The sequence below is a fragment of the Marmota flaviventris genome, chromosome 10 (genome assembly GCF_047511675.1).
Source record: "Marmota flaviventris isolate mMarFla1 chromosome 10, mMarFla1.hap1, whole genome shotgun sequence".
Taxonomy (NCBI): domain Eukaryota; kingdom Metazoa; phylum Chordata; class Mammalia; order Rodentia; family Sciuridae; genus Marmota; species Marmota flaviventris.
Genome location: NC_092507.1, coordinates 68297181 through 68322263, shown reverse-complemented (window position 1 = coordinate 68322263; position 25083 = coordinate 68297181). Strand labels below are relative to the sequence as shown.

The 25083-nt window shown below is 33.5% G+C and overlaps 1 protein-coding gene across 12 annotated transcripts in view; it reads right to left on the bottom strand.

Moving 5' to 3' along the window:
* Window positions 1–25083, bottom strand: part of Adgrl2 (adhesion G protein-coupled receptor L2) — a 192818-nt gene that overhangs the window by 153349 nt on the left and 14386 nt on the right. For all 12 annotated transcript variants that reach the window (XM_071617974.1, XM_071617972.1, XM_071617973.1 and 9 more), the window contains one exon: window positions 745–915. In XM_071617974.1, the coding sequence (XP_071474075.1) occupies window positions 745–817 (73 nt within the window). In that variant the 5' untranslated portion in view covers window positions 818–915. The remainder of the gene's footprint in view (window positions 1–744; window positions 916–25083) is intronic.

Here is a 25083-nt window from a genome sequence, read left to right as displayed (position 1 = left end):
ATTTTAATAGTGCTCAAGAAAAAAAAGTCTTCCTGCATTTTTACAAGTTTTCACATGATGAAGGATATATATATATATATATATATATATATATATATATATATATATATATATATATTTAAAAGATACAGATAACATTAAGAAGTACTACAAAAATGGCTTTTACAAGATGTGAACTTTTTTTGTTTTGTTTTGTTTTAGGCATTTTAAAACTACAACTATACTTGAACAAACAAAAAATTAAATACGAAGTGAAAAGATCACCACAAAGGGCTGAGGTGGACGGCTCAATGGTAGAGTGCTTGCCTAGCACATGTGACACACTGGGTTTGAGCCTCAGCATCACATAAAAATAAGAAAACATAAAATAAAGGTGTTGTGTCCACTTATATCTAAAAATATTTTTTTAAAAAAATCACTACCAAATACTTCAAATTTCCTAGAATAAATAAATTTACTGCAATAAATATAGTCAATAAATGTAAAATATATCCAATATGTCATTTAGTTCCCTTAGGATTATTTAGAATTGTTGTAGGTCACAAATATATGTAAAATATAAATTCAGACATCTAGCACTTTCTATACTTTATAGCAGTGTAATGAAATAATTCAGCCACCAAAAGAAGAATTCAGCACCTCTTTTAGAATAATAAAACAATATTCTAACCACTTTCACAGAAAGAAGATTGCATAGCTCAAGTTCTCCTTGATTTAAGGAACAAAATTTAAACTGTGTCTTACCTTCTATATTCGGTAAGAAGCTGATTATAATGATAAACCACAGACTTCGCATTCTGCAACCAGAAGACACCATTATTGATCCCTTTAGATATTTCTTTGTATTCCTTAATGAATCTAGTTATAAATGCCCAGCTTCATCGAACCAGCAGTCTGCATCATTGATCCTCATATCTGAAAAACAAACAAATCTATCATTGGCTTTATGGTCCTGCTATGTCACTGAAAATACAAAAATAACAAGTCTCTCCCCTTCCCTCCCTTTTTTAAGTATAAAATATATTTTGATTCTAAATCAAATGTGGAAGTTGCTCCTGTACATTGGTTACCTGAGCCTTGCAACATAAAGTAACAGTAAAGGTGCATAAATTCCTAATAAAGAAGCCTTCTTAGAAAAACACAAAAAACTTGAAAGTCATTCTAGGATAGGTCAAAATTTTAGATTTCATATGTTATTCTTTTTCACAAGGTATAACTTAAAATACATCCTTGAGTCCACTAGGCCCAAATAAAAAACCCGAAGATTTTGATCAGTGCACCTCTCCAAGGTACATAACTGGGGGAAGGATCACAAAGAATACCAAACCTGGGGTCAATTCTAATTTTGACTAGCCCTTATACGCCCAGTTCTCCAAACAAGATACAAACACTATCAGGAGTGTAACTTTAAAAAGTGTTTTCTGGATCCTAGTATCACCTGGAATTAGGTCTTTTGCAGGGTTCTGCACAAGAGCTGTGCTTTCTAGAGTAGTATGAGGAACTGCATTATAACATTAGCTTTGTCAGACTCATAAAATGAAGGCAGTTCCCAAATATATCTAGTCTCCCAGTCTAGCCTCTGAGGGTAAAGAAATCACAAATGTTCCCTTTGAGGGGAACACCTTACACTTTCTTCAAATTAATTTCCTATTATTTGCTACAAATTAATTAATCCCCTACCAAGTTTTCTCAAGCCACCCTTGACAAGCTGCTACTGACGAGTTGTATGAAGTGAGACAGTGAGGGGACTCCCACCCTCCCCATTATGAGGTTGTATTGGTAGTTCAAATAAGACAATTCTTAATAATTTAGATGCTGTGACTAAAACATAAGCATAATTTAGAAAACAAAATTCTCCTGATAACTTTGAGATCTCTTTCACATCATCTGAACTACTTTGTAGCAAACACATTCTTCATGTATCATAGGGATTACAGTAGCTGCTCATTATGTTCTATTCACCATAAAGGAGTTTCTATGGAAAAGCAGATTCTAAATGGTTTGGAACATATTTCACACAGGAAAAGCACGATCATAGCATTCATATGAAGAAATACACTACAAAGAATGTAAAAGAATTAATCTAGCCCAGCCATGGTGGCACATGCCTCCAATCCCAGCAACTCAGAAGGCTGAAGTGGAAAGATCACAAGTTCAAGATCAGCCTCAGCAATGTAGAAAGGCCCTAAGCAACTTTAAGTGAGACCCTGTCTCAAAGTAAAAAAAAAAAAAGAAAGAAAGAAAAGAGCCGGGGGGGGGGGGGGGGGGGGGGGGGTTGGGGGTTGGGGTTATGGGATATGGTAAATTGCCCCTGGGTTAAATTCCCAGTGCCAAAAAAAGGCAATTTAAAAAAAAGGAATGAAATGATTAATCTAAACTTTAATTCATTAAAAAAAATCACAGATGAAACAAGCAAAATATCTCTATAATAAGGAGTTTGTTTTATCATGCCCACAGTCTGAGATACAACTGTTTTTCTCTATACCATGGCCCATGACCACCCCAATTTTAGCTCTCTCTGAAAACATTAAAGACATTTAGGTATGACAGGGGTCACAGTTGGCATTATGCAGCAAACAACTCAATGCTTTTCTGTCGAAAGAAACAAGATAAAAACAAAAGAAAGGGCAACATGCTTCCTCTCCTGAATGCCAAAAATACAAAAAGAGCCACACATCAAAAATCAGTCTGATGGAGACATGACACACACACATGTAGAAATAGCTGGCCCATTCTGTTCATTTTTGAACTGAATTCCCAAAAGGTTAGTCAAAAGACAATCTAAACTAAAACTAAAGTTTACATCAGCTGTGGCCAAGTTCCTACCTTTAAAATGAAAGTTAGATCAAAAGGCTAATGGCCTGACACATCCAAAGGCTGATCCATAAACAATTTCTTACATCTTACAGTCTGTTCAATAATCTGATCAAGCAATTAGAGTAATTTTAATATGTGGATGAGGTACATTAATTGCTACAAGTAAAACTGAGTGACCGTCTGGACTGTTCCACATTCCAACAAAGAATTTTGACTGTGCAAGTTTTACTTGTAACGGGTACTTTGATTTCAATGAGCGAATGCCTACAGGCAGCTGGCCTGCATGTACAACTCTTCAACACAGTTACATTTTCTTAAGGCGATCCAAGATCATTCAGTATTTGGTCACTCACTATTTGAAAGAGTCCTTGTTTGTGGGAAGAAAGGGAAGGAAGAAATCAGGGACTGATGACTGCCTTGTAGGAAACAGCTGCCAAAATAGGAAAACCTCTGCTAATAAGAGGAAAAGGAGGAGGAAACCACACAACCAAGACCTCTACTGTGGTCTTTGGCAGGACAGAAAGCTTCATGAACAGACCCTGTACTAAATCTCTGTGTGTTCTTAAGGCTTGAGAACGTGAAACATAATTCACAAAGTACACTCCAGTTGACTACGACACTTTGTCAAATAGAAACAGGTTCTGGAAAGTACAAAATCATGGCTTCTATATGCAAATAAAGCTTATGTTCATCTGCAGAATATCGAATTTATTTTTTCTCATTTCCACAACCTATATGCAATCAACTCTCATATCAAATAAAATTATTTCCAGAAGTTCAAACTTGAAGTGCAATTTTGAAAACTAAATCAAAAGATTTTACTGCTGTGATCCAAATTAAAAACAACCCTTCGCTGAACAAATGTTAATGAAAATTGAAATACTTAGCAAACCACAGTAAGCTAAGAATAGAATGAATAAACAATCAAATATGGTGAAACTAATCCCCAAAAAACATTGCTCCTAAACTAAGCTGGAGCCAAAGGGCACTCAGACACTGATGCAGCTTAGCAGACCATCCTTCAAACTAACTACCTGTAAAAATAAGCTCAAGAGTGTCTCACAAGGCAAAACAAAAACAAGAAACAAAACCAGAAAGGGGCTATTAAATTTCCTTTCAACAAATAGAAAAGATTAACTTAAATAATGTCCCACATTAGTAACTTATTTGTATTTTGATTTTTCCCCCTCTTTTGAAAACCTTTTTCCCAAGAACATCAGAGTTCTTAGCATAAAGTGTGAGAGGAACTGAGAAGATATTTAACAGCTCATTTCTTAGTAAAAACAGAAACAGCACACTTCCACTTAAACTATCAAGGATTATGATCTTTAAAGATCCAAGTCACTTCTAATACACAGTCTCCTACCAAGGCTTTTTTTCTATCCTCCAAATAAAAAGATTCAAACAATTTCATCATAATCTTGTTTCTATGAACCACAAGCCATTGTCTACCAAACCTCTGCCATGATTTTTTTAGATCTAAGTATCCTATTACTCTGTCATGTAAAAAGGCAATTAATGCATCATTACTACCAAACCTTCTAAAGCTGAATAGTGACTTCCAGGAATCCGCTTCAGCACTGTTTATATCCCAACAGCCTTCAATGTTTTATACACTACTTACAATGTACAGTCAGCTGGAGTCTTCAGACAGTAACGTGCTTATATTTATTAGCTGTAATAAATATCCTGTGCCTTAAACTGTCAGCAAAATTATTTAAAAGGAAAATACCACTCACCAGTTTATAGTCACATATTTGTGTTACATTATCAGGAAATCGCATTTAGCCTGATGATGTGATATTTATTTAGCAAATATAGAAAAAGTAAAACCTGTTTGTTGATCAGCATCAATTAAATAAAGTAGAATAACAACATCAGTTGTAATTAATTAGAGGAAAAGAAAATTTAACTAAAAATTTCAAAATTGGTTAACTAAGGATGTTATTCTGTCAAGAGCAAAGATTCATATTGACAGCTTTATCTTTGATTTCTAAACAGACAAAAAAAAAAAAAAAAACCACTGTGAACAATGGCTATTAAGCCCAGAAAAACTATAAGCAAGAGAGCAGGGAAAGCAAAAGCTACCCAAGCACAAGACCTACCCGTCACCCATCTTTGCTAGTGTGCACTAATGTTGTATAAAATGAAACATCAATACTCGGGGTAAGCCTACAATTGTATGCACTGTGTGTGTGTGTATGTGTGTGGTGTGTACGTGTATGTACTCTAAATGAAAACTGAAGATAGCTTTACAAAATTACTCATTCTGATCTTATTTGCACTATAAAATTATAATAATTATAGGATATAATTTGCTAGTAAAATAAGCTGTTATTCTGTTTTACTGAAACAAACACAAGAAAGGATGATACTAACCCCACTGTGTCCCATACACAGGCATAGAAAACAAAAAATAAATTACAGTTTAATATCTATTTCACTGGAACTCAACCAGAGCATTTACTCTGCAGAACTATTTTATATGTGATCTGTAAAGTCTAGTTTCCCCTTCTCATTGGCATCTGAAAAAAAAAAAACATCAACACCTCTGGGAGTTTTTCTCCGGTAAGTCGGCTAAGCAAACTGGGCTATCACTAATCAGAAAGGCTTTCTTCACTCCAGACATACCATTTGGATTTGAGTTTATTTTCTTTGCTTCATAAGGACAGCACCAGGGATGGGCTGGAAATGCTCACAGAGATCCTAAACCACGTGGCCTACCATTAGTAACCACCCTGTCCCTCTGTCTCATTTCTGAATGCCATGGTACGTATCAAGACGACTGGCATCAAGTCTAGAGTACTTTAATTAAACTATTTATACAATAGTCCCCTTAATATTTATTATTCGTCTTACCATTTACTGAAATTTCTTCACTGTAAAGGAATAGATTCTCCTATGAGAGGGCTTAGAGGAGCAGAAAGAAGAGGTCAGGAATACTCCTAGTAAATTACATCTGCTATATGCTATAATATCTAGGAGTCATGCTGAGCATGCAAAAGAGGCTTGTAGCTGTGGACATCAGAGGAACAGTCCAGGGCAGTCTGCCATTCTCTTCATTAAAATCCATCCAATTGAAATAATAAAAACAAATAATTGTCACTTTCAAACCAATGTGGGGGACATTTCATGACTGTAGAAACTTGCGATTGAAATTGTTTAAAAATATTTTTTTTAGTGGTTGATAGCCCTTTATTTTATTTATTTATTTATATGTGGTGCTGAGAATCCAACCCAAGTGCTCTACCACTGAGCCACAATTCCAGTCCTTGCAATTGAAATTTCAAAAGAAAAAAAATAAAACAGATATATGCCTTACATATCAAGAAAAGCTGGTGGCTTCCTCAAACTTTATACCAAAAATAATTATTAATATATTTGAATTTACTGTTAGAAAACATTGTAGCACACCTATAACACAGGGGTTAGTACAACCCCACCCTGTAAGAGACAGGGAAAGGAAAGTTAGTTTTGTTGTTGTTGTTGTTGTTTTGTTTTGTGTTTGGTTTGGTTTGGTTTGGTACTAGGGATTGAACCCACGGACACTTTAACTCTGAGCTAAATTCCCAGTCCTTTCTATTTTTTAGAGAGAAGATCTTAAGTAGTTGCTAAGGCTGGCCTCAATTTGTAATCATCCTGTTTCAGCCTCCAGAGTCACTGGGATTACAGGTGTGAGCCACTATGCCCAGCAAGGGAAAGCTATTTTTAAACAGTAGTCCTCTCCAATTTTAAAACATCATGCTATATTCCTCTTGACTTTATAATAGTCTAGAATTCTCATGCAAATTTTAGAGTTAAATACATATGATGGGTTACTATGACTAGAAATATTTCCCAAGTGCCTTCTCTTTGTGAAATACTGCATCAGACACAAATCATTAAGCCTTATAAAAATGCAAAGTAAATATTACAAAGCTTAGAAGTCAGAATGAGATGAAGTAATTAGACTGAAATTACTTGGCTAGTTAAGTGGCAGAACAAAGATTGCAATCCAGACTAACAAAAAAAAAAAATTCCCACACCACACTATTCATGAACAAATGTTTAGTGAGCACCTATTATTTGGTATATACTGAATGACAAAACAGATAAAACTCAAGGAAATTACATTCTAGCTCAAAAATAAGCCATCTGAAAAGATGGTATTATTTCCTGGCACATAATTAGGTTTCCAAATAATTAAACTGAAAGTAGATTAACAAACTAACTCCACTTATTATAATATTTCCTCTGCTTTCCACAACAACTTTGAAACATAGATGTATACTATCTCCATTTTACCTTAAAATGAGAAGTTTCACCTGCTCAAGAAGAGTAAGTAGCTAGCAGAGCTGGGAATTAAGTCCATGTTCTAAAATCACCATTAACTAAATAAATCAGATAAGCTTACATAACATGTTTTATTATCTTTTTTAAAAATTAAAAAATGAAGCAAGGCATGGTAGCACATGTAATCCCAGACACCTGGGACTATGAGACAGAAGGATCGAAAGTTCCAAGCCACACCTCAGCAACTCTTTGAAGCCCTAAGCAACTTAGCAAGATCCTGTCTCAAAATAAAAAATAAAAAGGGCAGGGAATATGGCTCAGTGGTAAAGTGCCCCTAAGTTTTATCCCCTCGGTTTTTGAGAGAGAGAGGGAGGGAGGGTAATAAATAGAAATAGAACAAAGTCATTTTGGGTTTATGAAAATGATAAAACACCAAAAGAATAATGAGTTGATTTTCAAAATGTTTACACGAGTAAAACTAACATCCCCCAGGTAATGATATCTACATATTAACTTAATTTTTACTATTTCCAGTTGAGCTACCTTAATTCTACTCATTTATATTGCTATTTAAAGTGCTGGCAATTACATGTTATAAATTAACAAATTTTCCTAGACAGATAAATCTTATCAACCACACTACCTGAGAAGTTGCTTATAAGTCAGAAAAACAAACACTACCTCCAACACAAACTAGCAATGCATGTTAACAGTCATGGAAGGGATGTTTTAATGTTAACATCTACGAGATTACAGACTAATCGTTATTTAGGCAAAATAAAAGAAAAATTAAATGGGGCTTATAAGATGAAATCTTAACATTTGGCTCACTACACAGGATTTGTTGTTCATAAATCATTGTTACTAGCCATTCCCTGAATCAATATTCAAATTCCCTCTTGGTCTATATATACAACCACTAAATGAAATAATAATGACCCAGGATCTGTTGTATATTAGATCATCAATATCACCATCAGAGGTTTCTTAGAGGTAATGAGGTAATCTGAGTAAAGTATATCAAACAATCTTAAAAATAAATGGAAAAAAATATGTATAAAGAATATATAGCAAGAAGCTGAAGAAAATTTTGTTATGTATATATAGTACATTGCCTTTTGAAATCAACAATTCATTTGCAAACTATGCCAATCTATACAATGTTATCTAAACTTGCACTTCTTATTTTTAAAATAAAGTAGAACAATTAGAATAACTGCATGTATCTCAGTTCAAGTCAATTAATACCTAGTTAGTACCACCTAGATATTTGTGATACTAGGTGCTGAAGTCAATGTTATTTATTTTTACTTCGTATATAAATTGGTTCTGTTAAGTTCTAAAAAAAAAAAAAAAAACCTTTTTTAAGATGTAGCCAAATGTAGAGGTGAAAACATGTAATCCCAGGTACGCTGGAGGCTAATACAGGAAGATTGTCAAATTAGAGATCAGCTTGGGTAATTTAGCAAGACTCTGTCTTATGTTTTAGATATGCAGTATCTCTCCCCCACTGCCCCCGAAAAGTTCACTTGTGAGAGGGAAGCTCAGGCAAGAAAATCACAAGTTTCAAGGACAGCCTCTGTAATTTAGTGAGGCCATCATCAATTTAGTGAGACCCAGTCTCAAAAAAATAAAAAGGGCTAGAAATGTTGCTCAGGGGTAAAGCACCAGGGATTCAATCCCTAGTACAACCCCCACCCCCCAAAAAAAAAGTTTAAAAAATGTTCAGGTGTGAAATTGTTTGCTTATTTGTTGTTTGTTTTGTGTTGCTGGGGATCAAACCCAGGGCCTTATACATGCAAGGCAAGCACTCTACCAACTGAACTATATCCCCAGCCCCAGAGGTGAGATTGATTAGATTAAGAGACTTGTGGCCTATTTGGCAGATTAACCTACTAATATGTATTAACTGGGTGTTTAACTGTGGGCAGATAGGGTGTGCCTGGAAGAAGTAGGTCACTGGGGGTGTGACTTTGGGGTTTATATTTTGTCCCTGATGAGAAGGGCTCTCTCTGCTTCCTGGTTGCCAAGTCCTAAACTATTCCCCTCTGCCACGCCCTTCCACCTTGACGTTTGGCCTCACCTTAAGGTCCAGAGCTTTGGAGTTGGCAGACCAAGGACTGAACTTCTGAAGCCTTGAGCCAAAATAAACTTTTCCTCTGCTTAAGTTGCACTGTTCAAATATTTTGATCACAGTGATGGAAAAAGCTAACTAAAACACTGTCTCAAAATAGAAAATAAAGAGCAAAAGAAATAGTTCAGTGGTAAGGCACCTTAGTACAATCCCCACAAATTCAGAACGATACATACACATGCACTAGTATATGCAAAGCCCTGGGTTCAATCCACAGTACCACAAAAATACACACATAGATAAAAAGATATAGCTGCTACCTTTAGGAAGTATATATTCTTCTAAGGAAAATTAAATATAATGGAAAATGACTAAAATCATAAATATACATTCAATAATAACTGCTAAAATCCTAAAACATAATGACAATAAATACATTTAATATCACAATAATGAGATAATTAAGAACAGTTTCTATATCTGTATATCCTTGGGTCCTGTACCTAGATCAACAAATGCTATCTTATCAAAGAGTCCAAGATAGGGGCTGGGGTTGTGGCTAAGCCATAGAGAGCTCAATTAGCACGTGCCAGGCCCTGGGTTGGATCCTCAGTACCACATACAAATAAATAAATAAATAAAGGTATTGTGTCCAACTATAACTAGAAAATAAATATTTTTTTTTTTTAAGAAAACGAGTCCAAGACAGATCAAGAACATATTTAACCTGCCCCTATAAGATTTGGGACTCTTCACAAGCATCAGACCACAAATTCAGAACAATACATACACATGCACTTCTTACTTTTAAAATAAAGTAAAACAATTAGTATAACTGCATGTATCTCAAGTCAAGTCAATTAATATCTAGTTAATACCACCTAGATATTTGTGATACTAGGTGCTGAAGTCAATGCTATTTATTTTTACTTCCTATATAAATTGGTTCTGTGTTAAATTCTAAGAATAGAAATATGTGATAAAACTACCATTCTACCATTTCCCTAGTTTTACCCATTATAAATTATGGTACTGCTTCTACCTAAAGTAATCTAAGGAAGGCATTTAGGGGATTCTACAATATGTTTAATCTAGACCTTGCCTTTTCTGTCAAAATACATCTCAGCAATTACTTTAATTTCCATATTTTAAAATTATATCTAAAGAAGTAGCTATTTTAGAAAAATATTTTTTAAAACCTACTTAAGAGATTATTAGCCGGGCGTGGTGTTGCCTATAATCCCAGCAACTTGGAAGGCTGAGGCAGGAGGATCAAAGACAGCCTCAGCAGATTAGCAAGGTACTTAGCAACTCAGTGAGACACTGTCTCTATTTAAAATATTAAAAAAGGGCTGAGGATGTGGCTCAGTGGTTAAGCACCCCTGGGTTCAATCACTGGTAACAAAAAAAAAGATTATTATATTGGCGCCCAAGATAAAGTAGCCTGAGACTTACTCAACTCACATAGTTTACAATCCACCTTCCTAGGAAACCTACAGATGATCAAAAGACAGCAGAGACCTTCAAGAAAGAACAAGTTCTTGGGCCTTCCCTGAGGTTAGTCCCCATTAAGTCATAATTATGTTCCATTTGTTTTATATCTGTGTCTACAAGTAGAATTCAAAATAACAGGATTTTCTTGAATTATAGAGAAAAGGAATGTATGAATTATTTCTGAATAATTAAGTTAATTAACAATATTAAAGTTACAGTGTGAGTAAATGAACAGAACAGATTTTCTTCCAGATCAGAATGAGATTCTGTGAGAATGGTGGGGTAAATTTCACTAAAAAAAATTAAGAAATTCATATGAGAAAAAAAGAGGAGGATTTACGGACACACTGTTAAAAATTTTTTTAAAAACACTAGGTCATTTTGAATGATTATTACATATGGAAAAATTAAAACAAAACCTTTAGTTAACAAACAGAATCATCAATGCACACACCTGAATCCCAGCTAGTTGGCAGGCTGAGGCAGGAGGACCTCCAAGTTCAAGGCCAGCCTCAGCAATCCAGCAAGACCCAGTCTCAAAATAAAAATAAAATAGCTGGAAATGTTGATTCGTGATCGAGTGCCTCTGTATTCAATCCCCAGTACTGGGCAGAGCGTGAGGGCAGGGGTATTAGAAAACATCTATGTGTTTCTGTTTCTTACCCAATCACAGAGTGAAGGCATGTGGTTTTTAGAAAAGGGATTTTCAACTTTAAAATATAATTTTATAATCTCTATTAAAATTTCAAATAACACTAAAGTTGTAATAAAAGTAATGTTTAATAAAATGAAACAGGTTATACAAAAACTGAGAAGAACTGAATAGAAGCTTAAATTACTTGCCAAGCCTCTCTTTGTAAATGACTAATGTAGTTTTCTAATAGTTTTGTAATATGTATAGTGGCAATGTTAAGTGACTATATATTCTTTTAAATTTTTTTTTAATTTTTTTGAAAGAATAAATAGTCACTTAATATTGCTACCATACACATTTAAAAAAAAAAAAAAAAAAAAGCAAAACTGCCTAAAAATAACTACCAACAGGGCTGGGGTTGTGGCTTAGTGGTAGAGTGCTTGCCTAGCACATGTGAGGTACTTGGTTCAATCCTCAGCACCACATAATAAACAAATCAAACTACTTTTTGTCAAAACTTAAAAAAAAAAAAAAAACTAATGATAACTAGTGATTTTTCAGGGCATCAGGGAACTTTTCCTGTAAAGGATAATATAGTAAATAGGTTAGGCTCTAAGGGCCATATAGTCTCTGTCACAGCTACATAACTCTGCTACTGTACCATGAAAAGTGCCATAGACAATGAATGCATAAATTAATGGCCATGGCTGTGTGCCAACAAAACTTTACCTACAAAACAGCCCGCTGGCCCTAGTTTGCCAACCCCTGCAACAGATGAACAAGCACAAGACCAAAATACATTCAAGAAATGACTTCAGTCAAGTAGTAAACTAAGAACTGTGAATGTCTGCAAAAATAATGAAAGCAATGCAATGTATTGTTTTAATAAATTAACTTAAATGTTAAGATAAAGGTAAACTGACCACGATGGAAGGAGAAAGATAAAACAAAGCTGCATAAAACAAACCAACTTCATGCTTCAGTATATGTAACAGAACTACATGTATGGCTTACAAGGTTTAGAGGAAATTCCAGAAAACAGAAGACACTGCCACAGCAACTTATCTTGACTAACTCTGCTTGGTATGAGAGAATATAAAACCAATCAAAACAGTAAGTAATGAGAGAATGAAAAGTAATGAGGTTTGCACAAGACCTCTGAGGTATTATGGCATTAATATGATGGTTTCAAATAGCTATTGGTAAAAGTGGCTTCAAACTCGTACTAAATTTGTCACCATTGCTACTCACCCTTATGAAATACTGGCTAGATCTCACTTCTACATGTGTATTCCACAGGAAACTGCAAAATTCTGATTTTCCTTTCTTCTGTAAAGCTAAAAATTCTACCAGGCCAAAATCGCTAATCTTATTTCAAGTAACTAGGAAGTAACAATGTATGAACACCTTTAAGAAGTATTTTTACTTCTTAATTCCCTCCACCAAAATACATTGTGACTTTTATAGTACATATTCTTATTTTATGCAAACCTAATGTTTTTTAAAAATTTAACAGGCAAACTAAAGCATACTATTCATAAGAATAATATTTTAAGCTACAATAGGTATCACATTAAAACAAATGAAGGCTAAACTCTTCTATCAATATTATATATATAAGACAAAAGAGTAGAGAAGGTTACAAATTTTTAATAAGAGCATTATATTATGGTGGTAATAATCTAGGTGTTTTACTGGAAGTGAAGTGGATTACTGTAAATGAAATTTTAAAATGTCCTTTCCATTTTAGAGATAACACAGAATGACTTTTTTCATGTCTCTGGCGATAAGGATAAATTTGCCACACATTTAAATGGGGCCTTCACCCTTCCCACCCTGGCTCATGAATTAATAATTCAGTGACATTAATACAAGAAGATAAATGATAAAAAGGTTAAGGCATACGGGCCAGCCATACACACATACTTCTTTTAGCACAGTTAATACTTCTCTGCCAATTATAGCTAAAACTTTTTAACAGTTTTCAATAGCCTTTTTACAATCTAAGTAGCAGCTTATGCACACACAATTTCACACAATTCAGTCTTAATAAATCTCCTGCTGGTACCAAACAATCATTCTAGGGGATTAAAGTGCAACATCTGTTAACATTAATAATGTTTTATATACTCACATGTATTAAAGAAGCCTCTACTCCATTATTAAGTCTCCTGGAAAACCTTCTAGACCAATATACCGATTTAGCATGAATTATACATATATTCTAAAATTGCTAACTTACTATAACAAAGGAACACATTAGTGTGAAATAGTAAAAGAAAAAATCATATCTACTATGAAGTAACAGATATTTTTGAACCAAGCTTACTAAACATAAATGGATATATACACACATAAATGAAATTAGCCCCATCTCTAAAAATTTTTAAACTAAAAGGTCCTCTAGAGCATTATTCATCTTAAATAAAACATAGCACTATTAATACAAAAGGTACTTCATCTTAAGGTGTTACACATTCACTGTTGTGCTGATTCTTACTCTGAAATTCCTCAATCCCCTTCCTAGTCCTTTCTTCCCTCTGCCTTAACCTCTTCCTCTGCAAAAATCTCAGAGCTTATTTCTCGCTCTCCATCCAGCTTGCCAACTTTCATTAGTTTAATCCTCCTAATTTCACTCTAAACCATTAAATGTGTAAAACTGGAACCAATCCTACAATTCATTTTTATATAAGAAAAAAGAACACGGGGGATCATGATGACAAAGGCAGATCTTGGAACTGCTGTTTTTGTTATTTTTCCCACAAGTACAGGAATTATTTTCTCACTGTAATGTATCACAACAAATCTATTTTTCAGCAATAGGGATAATGAGGAGGGGGAAATCTAGTTAAAAAAGAAAACTAGAAATACAGTCTAACCTGATTTTAAAAATACTTAATTCAATACTCTGCTTGTTAAATTTATTTGCTCGATAATTCTAAATATGCCTCTCCAACTGAATTTCATGCAAGATTTTTTTTATCCACATAAAAAAACCTCTCCTTTCCACCTAAAAAAATTCTGTACAGATTTGACAGTTTAAAGACCACCTGTGCCATGAAGTCAACCAGACTATCTCAGACTGAAAAAAAAAAAAAAAACCTCTCCCTCTATGAGTCCTATAGCCATTGTGTCATTTCTTTGATAATATTATAATGCCAATTCAATTAAACTTTGAAACTGTTTTTTAAATCTTTTTGTCAGCCCAGCATAGTGGTGCATGCCTGTCATCCCAGTTACTCGGGATGATGAGGTAGGAGAATCACAAGTTTGAAGCCAACCTCAGCAATGTGGCGAGACCCTGTCTCAAAGTGAAAAATAAAAAGGGCTTGGGGTGTAGCTCAGTGGTAAAGCACCCCTTGGTTCAGTCACCACTACCACAATAAATAAATCTCTTTTGTCAACACTTTTCAATTTTTATCTTTCTTCAACATAAGTCTCTTCAAACCAAGGACAAAAAAAAATTTTTTTTCTGGATACATAGTTTGTTCCAGGTACTGTGGGTGGTACTGCAAGCAATGCAATGAAGAAGATGTGAAAATGAGGCAAGTACACAACTTTACCAATTACTTCAGTGCAATCAAGGAAGCAAGCACTCCTTATGGCCTTTGGCTTTTGTTCTTCACTTTAATCTCGATTTTGATGAGTAGTGTAACATCCTGGTGATCAATACATTAACTGTTCAATAAACTGACTGGGAAATCATATAATTTTTAATGAATTCCCTTTTATCATATATATATATATATATATATATATATATATATATATATATATATATATATGAATGAGCATTCTTTTTTTTCCCCCTGGGTTGGTAAAAATATTACAGCGATTTGATTTTATGTTCTGGGACCACAGGAGGTTTACCAGGCCTCTATACCTTTTACTTTTGCATGCTATCCTCTCTGCCACTTAGGCCTAGACCAAAGTAGTTCCTTTTCCAAAACTCAGTTTTGGCCCATCACTTAACTGTTTCTAACTGGCTCTTTCATTTAACCTCCTACATTTCAGTATACCTGACAAAAAAGGTAGCATATCATAAACATTAGGGAATGAGAGAGGAGGAAAAAGACAGGGAGGTAGGTGAAAGGAACAGGGGGAACCATGGGAAGCAGTATATGAATAGAGGTAAGGAAAAATAAAGTCACTGGAACTCAGGAAGTGTGAAACAGAAACATAATTTTTTAAACTGAAATCAAATTTAAAGAGATGCCCTAAAAAGAGATTTTCCAGATTTTTTTCTTAGCAGAATTTTCCTTCAATTAAAAAATTAAATATTGAATAGTACAAATTTATAAGACAGAAAACAAATGAGCAGAATATTCTGTCAGGAAGTTTACTTTTTCATTACTTTTTGGCATAAAATACCTTATCATCTTCATCATTTATAGGAGTCAAATAAACTCCTCAAGGAGAAGTTTAAAAACCCCTGAATCTTCTCTTTCTAAGCGGGAGGAACCAGAAAGCTCCATAATTACCAGGAAGCAAGAACTGCAATTCAGACCCAAACTCCAGCAGAATAATCCCTTGATGAAGCTTTTCTTTGAAATACTTAGAAATACAATAGTATCTATAAAAACAATTTATAATTTAAGATAATTTAAAATTTTAAAGTACTAAAAAATGCAAAATACTCTTTATATTAAATAGACTTGATAAATTTTGCTTTTAAATAACAAGTACACCCACAAACATGGGACATTATACTCCATGTATGCACGTCAGAATACACTCCACAGTCATATGTATCTAAAAAGAACAAATAAAATAAAAAAGAAATTTCCGTTTTAAAAAAAAAAAAAAGATGCTAAAAATCTAGGTTACTTTTTTTTTTTTTTGTAGAATTTCCTAAAAAAATAAGCTTCCACATCTACATATTTCCCTGGCAATGCTTTGCATTTGAGAAAATACTGTTTATATCCAAAAATACCACTTAGTAGTGAGATTTTTTTGAATATAGGACAACATATATGTAAAAAATGGTTTTACGTCCATTCAGAACAAAGAGAGAAACTTTTTTTTTTTGTAATTAAAGCATCTGATACTATCTACAGTTCATAGAAGACTGCAGATTCTCTTTTCAATATTTGTGACTTACAAACTCTGCTGGAAAATCATGGCTACTTTCAAATCCTAACTTATTTCCCATTGTTCCTTTGACCAGCATTTGCAACCTAATTGGCTTCAATATATAAATCAAACAAGGTTCACAATAAATCTAAGAAATTCATTTACGAGAATTTATCTGAATAACAAATATAAAATTTAACAAGTTTTAATAATTAGACTCTATAAAGGGTATAATGTATTTGTCTGTCCTAATTTGGAAAGAGCGATTCTCACATAACACTCATCAAACTAAATACAAGAAATTGTGCTGGCATTTCACTAAATTAAAATCGTGCAACCCTACAGCTTGAATGTACAAATTTAGATTTTATTAATACTTTAAATCAAACTATAGTTATTATTCAGTTTCATATAATGCAATTTATAATAGTCTTCTGCTGTGAATGCAAGAACACAATAAGATTTTAATCAGATTTTAATATAAGATATTTTGGTAGGCAAAAAACCACCCTTCCTCCAAAAAAATTATCATTTCACAATTAAAAGATAAAGATAATCCACCTGTGATATGTAATTACCCAATGAAGAAAGAAATTGTAGAAAAATGGCTCCTTGCCAGCCAGAAAATATCTCTGATGCTAAAAATTTGTGCTACCTGTGTTAGAAGTTTATATAAAATATTAAAATGCTATTGTCTCACAGGTTGCTAAGTGACTAGATATTTCACAGATTGATAACAGTTCAGCCATAAATTTGTTAATATTGTCAAAAGATTTCTTTATATTAGTTAATCTTATAAACATTAAAAATGTCATTTTTAAGGATTGCTTTTATCTTTATAGTAAATAAAATTCACACTGCAGTATCAACAAGAATATTTAGTTAACCTCCCTTTATCTCATTCTGATTACCTTACGCATATCTATGTCTTCAGCATGACTGATCCTTTCAGAGAAAAAGGAGATACAAGCTATCATACCAGGACACAGTTCTCACAAGATCCTAAGCTGACTTCCTTTTAAAGCTGTTAAAATGTGGGAGGATCCTAAGGTTCAGGATGATTTGGGGGCAGGGACTTCAGAGCTGTGATTGTAGGTCAGGGAGAAGAAAAAGAATGCCACTTGCATGCTTTCTGTATGGTAACTCCGTCAGGCATCAGATTACAAAAGTGAAGAAAAATGAGGGAAAACTATTCATCTTTTTTCATTTATTTCTACAGTAGAAGTGTAAGCAAAAGGCAGTGATATTTTCAGATGGACAGGCAGACGTGAACGCTTCCTGTTTTCAACATCAGAACATCAATTTGATAAAGGCGAGTTGAGCCAATTACTGATTTATGATGTAAGAAAGGTAGCCACAATAGAAAATCCTATCATTTTAAATAAATAAATAAATAAATAATAGAAAACCTTGAGCAGAATTGAGAAAAGGAGGAGAAAGAGAATCTCTCTAACAAAAATGACAGGAAAAAAGATCCAAATCACAGTGAAAACTGCATGTCAAAAGACATGGTTACTTAAACCAATGTTCACTACATATATTAGTTTACCGAGTTTCCACGTAGGAAGCTCTTCTTGGCACTGTAGCTGAGTCACAGTGTATTGTAAGTATATTCCCATACAATATAAATTTGAATACAAATCAATATCATGATGCTTTTATTTTAATTTTTATCATTTTTGTATCTATGAATGAAATCTGTAATTGGTTAGATTCTACTGCAATTTCTTGGGATCTTCATGATCAAGGATAAACATTTATTCAAAGGTATATTGAAGGGGTTGGGAGTGTAGTTCAGTGGTATAGCTTAGCTTAGCAAATGAGAGGCCCTGGGTTCAAGCCCCAGAACCAGAAACAAAAAACAAGAATGTATGGACTAGGGTGTGGCTCAGTAATAAAGGGCTTGACTAGCATGAGTGAGGCCTGGTTTTTATCCTCAGCACCACCACCAAAAAAAAAAAAAGTGTGAACTGAGAGCCTACTCTGGGTTAATCACTGATGAACAGGTGCTGATTGATAGGTGCATTAGGTTACTTTAGGTTGTTGTTCAGGCTTGTCAGCCACTGTTAACGTGTTACAAAGGATCGGCTGTAGAACTAAAACCTATTGCACAGTATAAAAAGCTGAAATGCTATTGAATAAGTGTTTTTCCTTTTACACAAATTGAGATAATAGGAAAATTTCCTATGTAACAGTGAGATAAATACATACCAGAAGTTCATGATAAAAGAGAAAGCCTCAGTAAAAATCAATTGCAGTGAATTAAAAAGAGAAAAAAAAAATACAGGATATTTCTAAAGGTCCTGAAAAGAGGCAGGCTGCTATAGAAAAAACTTAACATCAAATTAGTTGTTCACAGAGGTCTTAAAAATGCTACTAATGTGACCCTGAACAATATCAAGAGTTCTAATAGGTATTCTTTAACACAATAAAGATTTCTTTTTAGCTAGATTATGACAGTTGACTGTTAGTCTTGATTACCTAGTAAGAACCTCATATGACAGTTGACTTTTAGTATGATTACCTAGTAAAAACTTCATATAAATACAAATAAACCAAAAAACTTAGACCATAGAGCCTGACACCTAGTTAAGATGATTTTTCATTTTATATGAACATTTTAACAAATATCATTTAAACACATCCAGGTTCATAACTTTAAAAAAAAAAGCATTTCTAGAGACATCTATAAATGAAGCAAAATTATGTTTTGTGACAAAAATTCCATTAAAAATATACATATTAACATGGAGTAATGGGAGGTAGGACTGGTATTCTTTAGACTTAACTATGCACTTCAAAGTATTATCAGAAAAAAAAAAAAAAATGGGCTTATTTCTTCTCCCTTACTCTCAAACAGGTTGTGGAGGAATGAATAATTTGTCATGGCTAGAACACTGGTTCTAGACTCTGATTCTCAACTCTCATTGTCTAATCCCATCCCACCACACAAACTTCTTGCATCTGTCTGCTGTCATTGTCTCTCACCAGGTTGTCACCCACACCTTCTAATTGGGTTTCCATTTCTTCCAGTATTTTCCCAACTCTGGTTCATGGGTTATACCACTTTTGAAGCTAGCTATTAAACTTAACACGTTCTCATTTGAAAATAAAGTTTTTCAGAGCCTACACAATCTTAAGAGAACAGGCCCTTTATAAACGCGTCCCAAACTGACATTCCAGTCTCATGTCCTTCCTCTTCTGGTGCAGTTCATAGTATCCACACCAGTTCCTTGTAAGGCACCGGGTTTGGCCTGTTTTCCCATGGTGTTACCCTTAACTTCTCTCCACCCAAAGCAGCCAACATCCTGCAGTCCTCCTCTCCCTTCTGATCCACTTAAAGGCATCTAGTTTTTCATACCACTCATTTTTAATTCATTCACCTACCCTATACTTCCACAGCTTTTTTTCACTATACTTCATTTTCTTATGTCATTACAGAGTCTGTGCCTTGTATTATATTATTTGTGCAAATGTCCTGTTTCCTCTCATGAACCTAGTGAGTACAATCCTTATATGACAGTACCTTTCTTCATTCAGGACCTTAATAAATGGTCTGAAATTTATTCTTGGAAATGATAAAACACAATATTTAAAACTACGGTCTTTTTAAGAGCAGTGGAAGTAAATGCATGTTTTTAGTCTGATAATTTTGGCAAACTCAGTACCAGAAGTTCTGTCAAATTTTTAAAACCACATGTGTTGCCACAATAACCTCTGTGGCATCGTAGGAAACCAAAAATAACATCTCGAAAGTAAAGTCCAAAGCATTATAAATATTGTGGATTGTTAAAGTAAATCCAACCCCTTACTTATTGTCAGATAGTAGTAGCTATTAACTATAACATAACATACTTTAACAAATCTTACCCACAGGTAAAATACCAGATTTTTCAAAATTTGGTACATTGTTATATTGTGTGCATATAACAAATATGTAACGATGAATCCCACTATGATCTATTATATATCAATAAAAAAAAGTTAAAGAGCTGAGGATATAGTTCAGTTGGTAGAGTGCTTGCCTCCCATACATAAGGCCCTGGGTTCAAGCCCCAGCAACACACACACACAGTTAATTTCCACATAACTTATATTCTAATGACTCTAAAAATAAGTTTTTCATAAAGCAATAATTTCCTAGTACTGTACATCTTAATATAGTTTGTCAAAACTGGGAGCAAGAGGTAGGATAATGGCAAAATTCAAATCATTCTAGCTTGGTAATAACTTGTGGCCTTAATAAAACTATAAACTGGCCAGGCATGGTGGTTCATGCCTATAATCCCAGCAATTTGGGAGATTGAGACAGGAAGATGACAAGTTCAAAGCCAGTCTCATCAAGTTAGTGAAGCCCAAAGCAACTTAGCAAGACCCTGTCTCAAAATAAAAAGGGGTGGGGATATGGCTCAGTGGTAAAGTGCCACTGGGTTTAATCCCTGATAACAAAAAAAGAAAAGAAAGAAAGAAAACTACAAATTATACAGCAAACGAGTAATAATAGGGCTGTCAAATATCAAGATTAATGCATTCAAGTTTACTATTATGATCTTCACTGAACCCTATAAATTCCCCTATAAATGTAAAGTTGATTTAAGTTTTAGTCAGATTCAGTCTTGAATGTAAATTAATTCCAAAGACGAAACATCTGCCTTTCAGCTAAATATCTAACTAAATTAGAGATCTGTACTATACTTTAAAAGACAAAGATAAGCTTCTGATTATACTTAGAACAATTTCAATATTTTATAAATTTGTAATATCTACATGTATTAAACCAAAAGCTGTGTTGTTCTATGTATTGTTCATTATCTATTATGCTATCAAAGAATCAATAAAACTCAAAATTCACATAAAGAAAACTCACTACGATAGATACCTTCTGACTTCCAATAAATGTATAAGTCTTGGAAAGGGAAAAAAGAACTGAAGTACTACCTTTAAAACTGTTTCCACACCAGAATGAAAAATGATTTCAAAAAAATTCTAACTTGGATATTTAGCATTTAAATTTCACTTTGTCAGAGGCATGCTGGTGCTGGGGTTCAAACCCAGAGTCTTGTGCAAACTAAATATGTCTAGCACTGATCTAACCTTCGGCCCTCACCTATTTTTGACTGCATACTAATACAATGGAAAATACCGAAGCTTTAATATGTTCTCAGCATCAAAAAGCTAATTTAATAAATAAAAACTTGATACTCGAAGCAATAAACAGAGCTGTGAGTTTTCAGAATGGCACCATGGTCAGTGGCGCACACCCATAATCCCAGCTTCTCCGGAGTCTGAAGCAAGTAGATCACAGGTTTGAGGCCAGCTGACCAATAGAGCAAGACTCTTCTCAGGATAAGGGCTGAGACATAGCTCTGTAGTAGAGCACTTGCTTATATGTGTAAGACCCTGGATTCTGCCAAGAAAAAAAAAAAAAATACAGAATGGCATAGTTGCTATACAGTTCAAAAGTGAACCTTTATACAGAGTACTAAGGAAAATTTTAACTATTTGCCAAAATTATGTGTGCTGTTTACTGGGATTCCTCCTAACATTTTTAGTTTGACATTCCAGCTAATTTAATTATTGAAACATATATTAAGTCCCTACCTAAAAGTCTATCTATCCTCCCTTATACAGGGCTGATATACTTTTTAATCTTTCAGAATTTCTTCTATGCAATAAATATAAACTAATAACAAAATAAAATAGCAAAATTACAAAAATACCTGTCATCTATTCCAACAGAAAAGCAGATAAATAGAAAAAAAATCAATAGACATGCAAATCATGCAATAATTTTATAAATTTATATAAAAGACAGAGCCTAACTTTCAGTCAAAAATGAGACACAGACAATGAAAAATCTTGGCCAAAAATTATCATACATTTGCTTTATCATACATTGCAATGAAATATATCTAAATGAAATCAAGTAGGATGGCAGACTAATCAAAGACATTATTTGTACTATATAAGTACCCCATACAAATCCTGCTTATTCAAAATTTAACTTTTTTCTCCTTTTAAAAATTATTCTATTTATTTTTGAAATGGCAGTATGTGTACATCCTTCAAATGTCATTTAAGATGCTTTAATGAAAACATTTGTGTGTGTGTGTGTGTGTGTGTGTGTGTGCTGTTTTTTGCAGTGCTGGGGATGAAACCCAGGGTCTTGCACAAACTAACCAACGAAAATTCTATCTTCCTTCTCAGAAAAAGTACATGGAATGAATGAGCTGGGGATATATAGCTCATTTGGTAGAGTGCTTGTCTTGCATGCACAAGGCTCTGGGTTCAATCTCCAGCACTACAAAAAAACATAGAAAAAGTACATAGAATAACGTTTGATTTTGTGGGTTAAATAAAGTAAGCAAATACACAAAGATCACTCTTACATTGTAATAAATGATCATCAGAATAAATGATTAAAGAAATGTTTATGAGCTGAAAAATGCCAAAAATTTAAATTATAGTGTATGACACTATAAAGAACACCTCCACATAATAATTCCACATTAAATAAAAAATCCTATACATTGATATTAATCACTACTTTTCTGCTTTGGCTTTTTTTTAGGTGGTCAAACAGCACAGCGTATTTAGGATGTCAAATGAAAAAGAAGACTTAGAGAAGAATAAAGCCCTCAGTCATTGAATTCGACATGAAAAATGTAAAATTATTAAGATAACATCTAAAAAGAAATATTCTATGAGAGGACATACTAGCCTGGCACAATGGTGCACACCTATAATCCCAGTTGTTCAAGAGACTGAGTTTGAGTTGGAGGCCAGACTGGGAAACTTAGCTACAGCCTGTCTCAAAATAAAATAGTCTGGGGATGTAGTTCAGTGGCAAAGCACTTGCCTAACACATGCAAGGACCTGTGTTCAATCCACAGTACTGGAGGAAAGAAAAGAGGACACATTAGAAGTCTTGAAAAATATACAATATTGAAAAGGTGGTTGGTTAATTGGGTTTTTCATGGCTCTGGGGATTTGAACCCAGGGGCAATCTTCCACTGAGCTACATCTACAACCCTATTTTATTTTTTATTATGAGACAGTCTTACTAAATTGTTAGGTTTAAATCTGGGATCCTCCTGCTTCAGCCTCCCAAGAAGCTGGGATTACAGGCATGTGTCTCCACACCCAGCTTGAAAAGGTATTTTAGGAATAGTGTAAAAATGTCTAATAATATCAATTTTATAATTACATAGGAGTTTATAATGACTTATTCTTCATAAACAAGCAAGATCAATTTTAATAAAGTAAGCTAACAAATCAAAGCTACATTTTCATTTAAAAGTTAACATTGTGGTGATTTAATTGCCACCTTCTTGATATGTTCTTCTTGATTTTCATAGAATTAACAAGCAATAAAGAGAATAAGGCCATTAGTGTATGTAATCTACAAGATTCTTAATATTCTTACAATACTTATGCGATAGCTTCATTGCAAGCTATTCAATTTAGTATTGTTTTAAAGTGTTCCAATACTTACTCTCTAATTTTTAAAGAAATAGTCAAACTATTAAAAAAATCAATCCCAAATATTTTTTGAAAAATGCAACCTTAGAAAAAGAAACTTCTAAGATTCTTAAGCTTTGTATTTGGTTCTAAGTTATTTCAATATTAATTGAACAATACTTGGGTTTTTTTCAATGCATTCTCATTTAAACATGTCAGATACGGATTCCAGGCTGAAATTTCAGGAGGATTTACATACCTCTATTTAGTAACACAGTAAACAAAAATAGTGAGAAATAAAGCACACAAGAGGTACACGGCTACCTCATTAAAATAAGCAAAGCATGTAAGTTATGTTTGACCGGCAAGTTCACTAACAAATCTAGGTCACCCTCTTTCTATGACTTTTTATGTCACCGTAATTCTATAAAATACAAGCATCAATCAATCTTAAATTCCTATGGAGATTATAATAATAGAGAAGTGCTCTGATGTATATTCTCAAATTAATGTGGTGCAGCTATTATCTGAATCTCACATAGCACAGAACTAAACAAAGATTTTTCTTGAAAGTGTAATTCAAATAATTTCCAAGATATAGGTATTTTATTCTTATCTTAGTCAAAGCTATTGGAGGTCAGTAACTACTACTCAGAGACAGCAAAGCATTTCTGATTGTGCTCTGACAAGTGCTGAAATGCCTATGTTAAATCTTTTGCCTGATTCTTAGTTAGCTTTTGTTGGGAGCCTCCAACACAAGTAATAAACCTATTTTTTCAGCTTTGACTTGTATTTGGTCAAAACAATAATGTCTTTAGAATCAACAGTGTCATTCAAAGAGGATTAAATATAAATGTTTTAAAACTGTTACATATAATTCAGTGATAAAATAATTTTACTGACTGCGTTTTAATTTTTCTTTTTAAAGAAGAATATTAAAAAGTTCCAATCATATTTATATTAAAGATAAAGTTACATAGAGTAGTAAGCATCAGTATTTTTATTTTGCATTATAGGTATTTCCTTAAATGCTGTTTTTATTTTTATGTAAAGATAAGACTACTATCTTTAATTTATTGGGGGAAATCGGTAAATTTTTCAACTTTATTCTCTGAAAAATAATAGAAATTTGATATTCTAAGATTTTAGCATTTTCATTCTTAGCACAGTTTTGATTTGGTAATATATCTGAATGCTACCAAATTTACTACATAAAGTGTACATAATAGAAAATATGTTTAAATCTTTGTTAGACTTC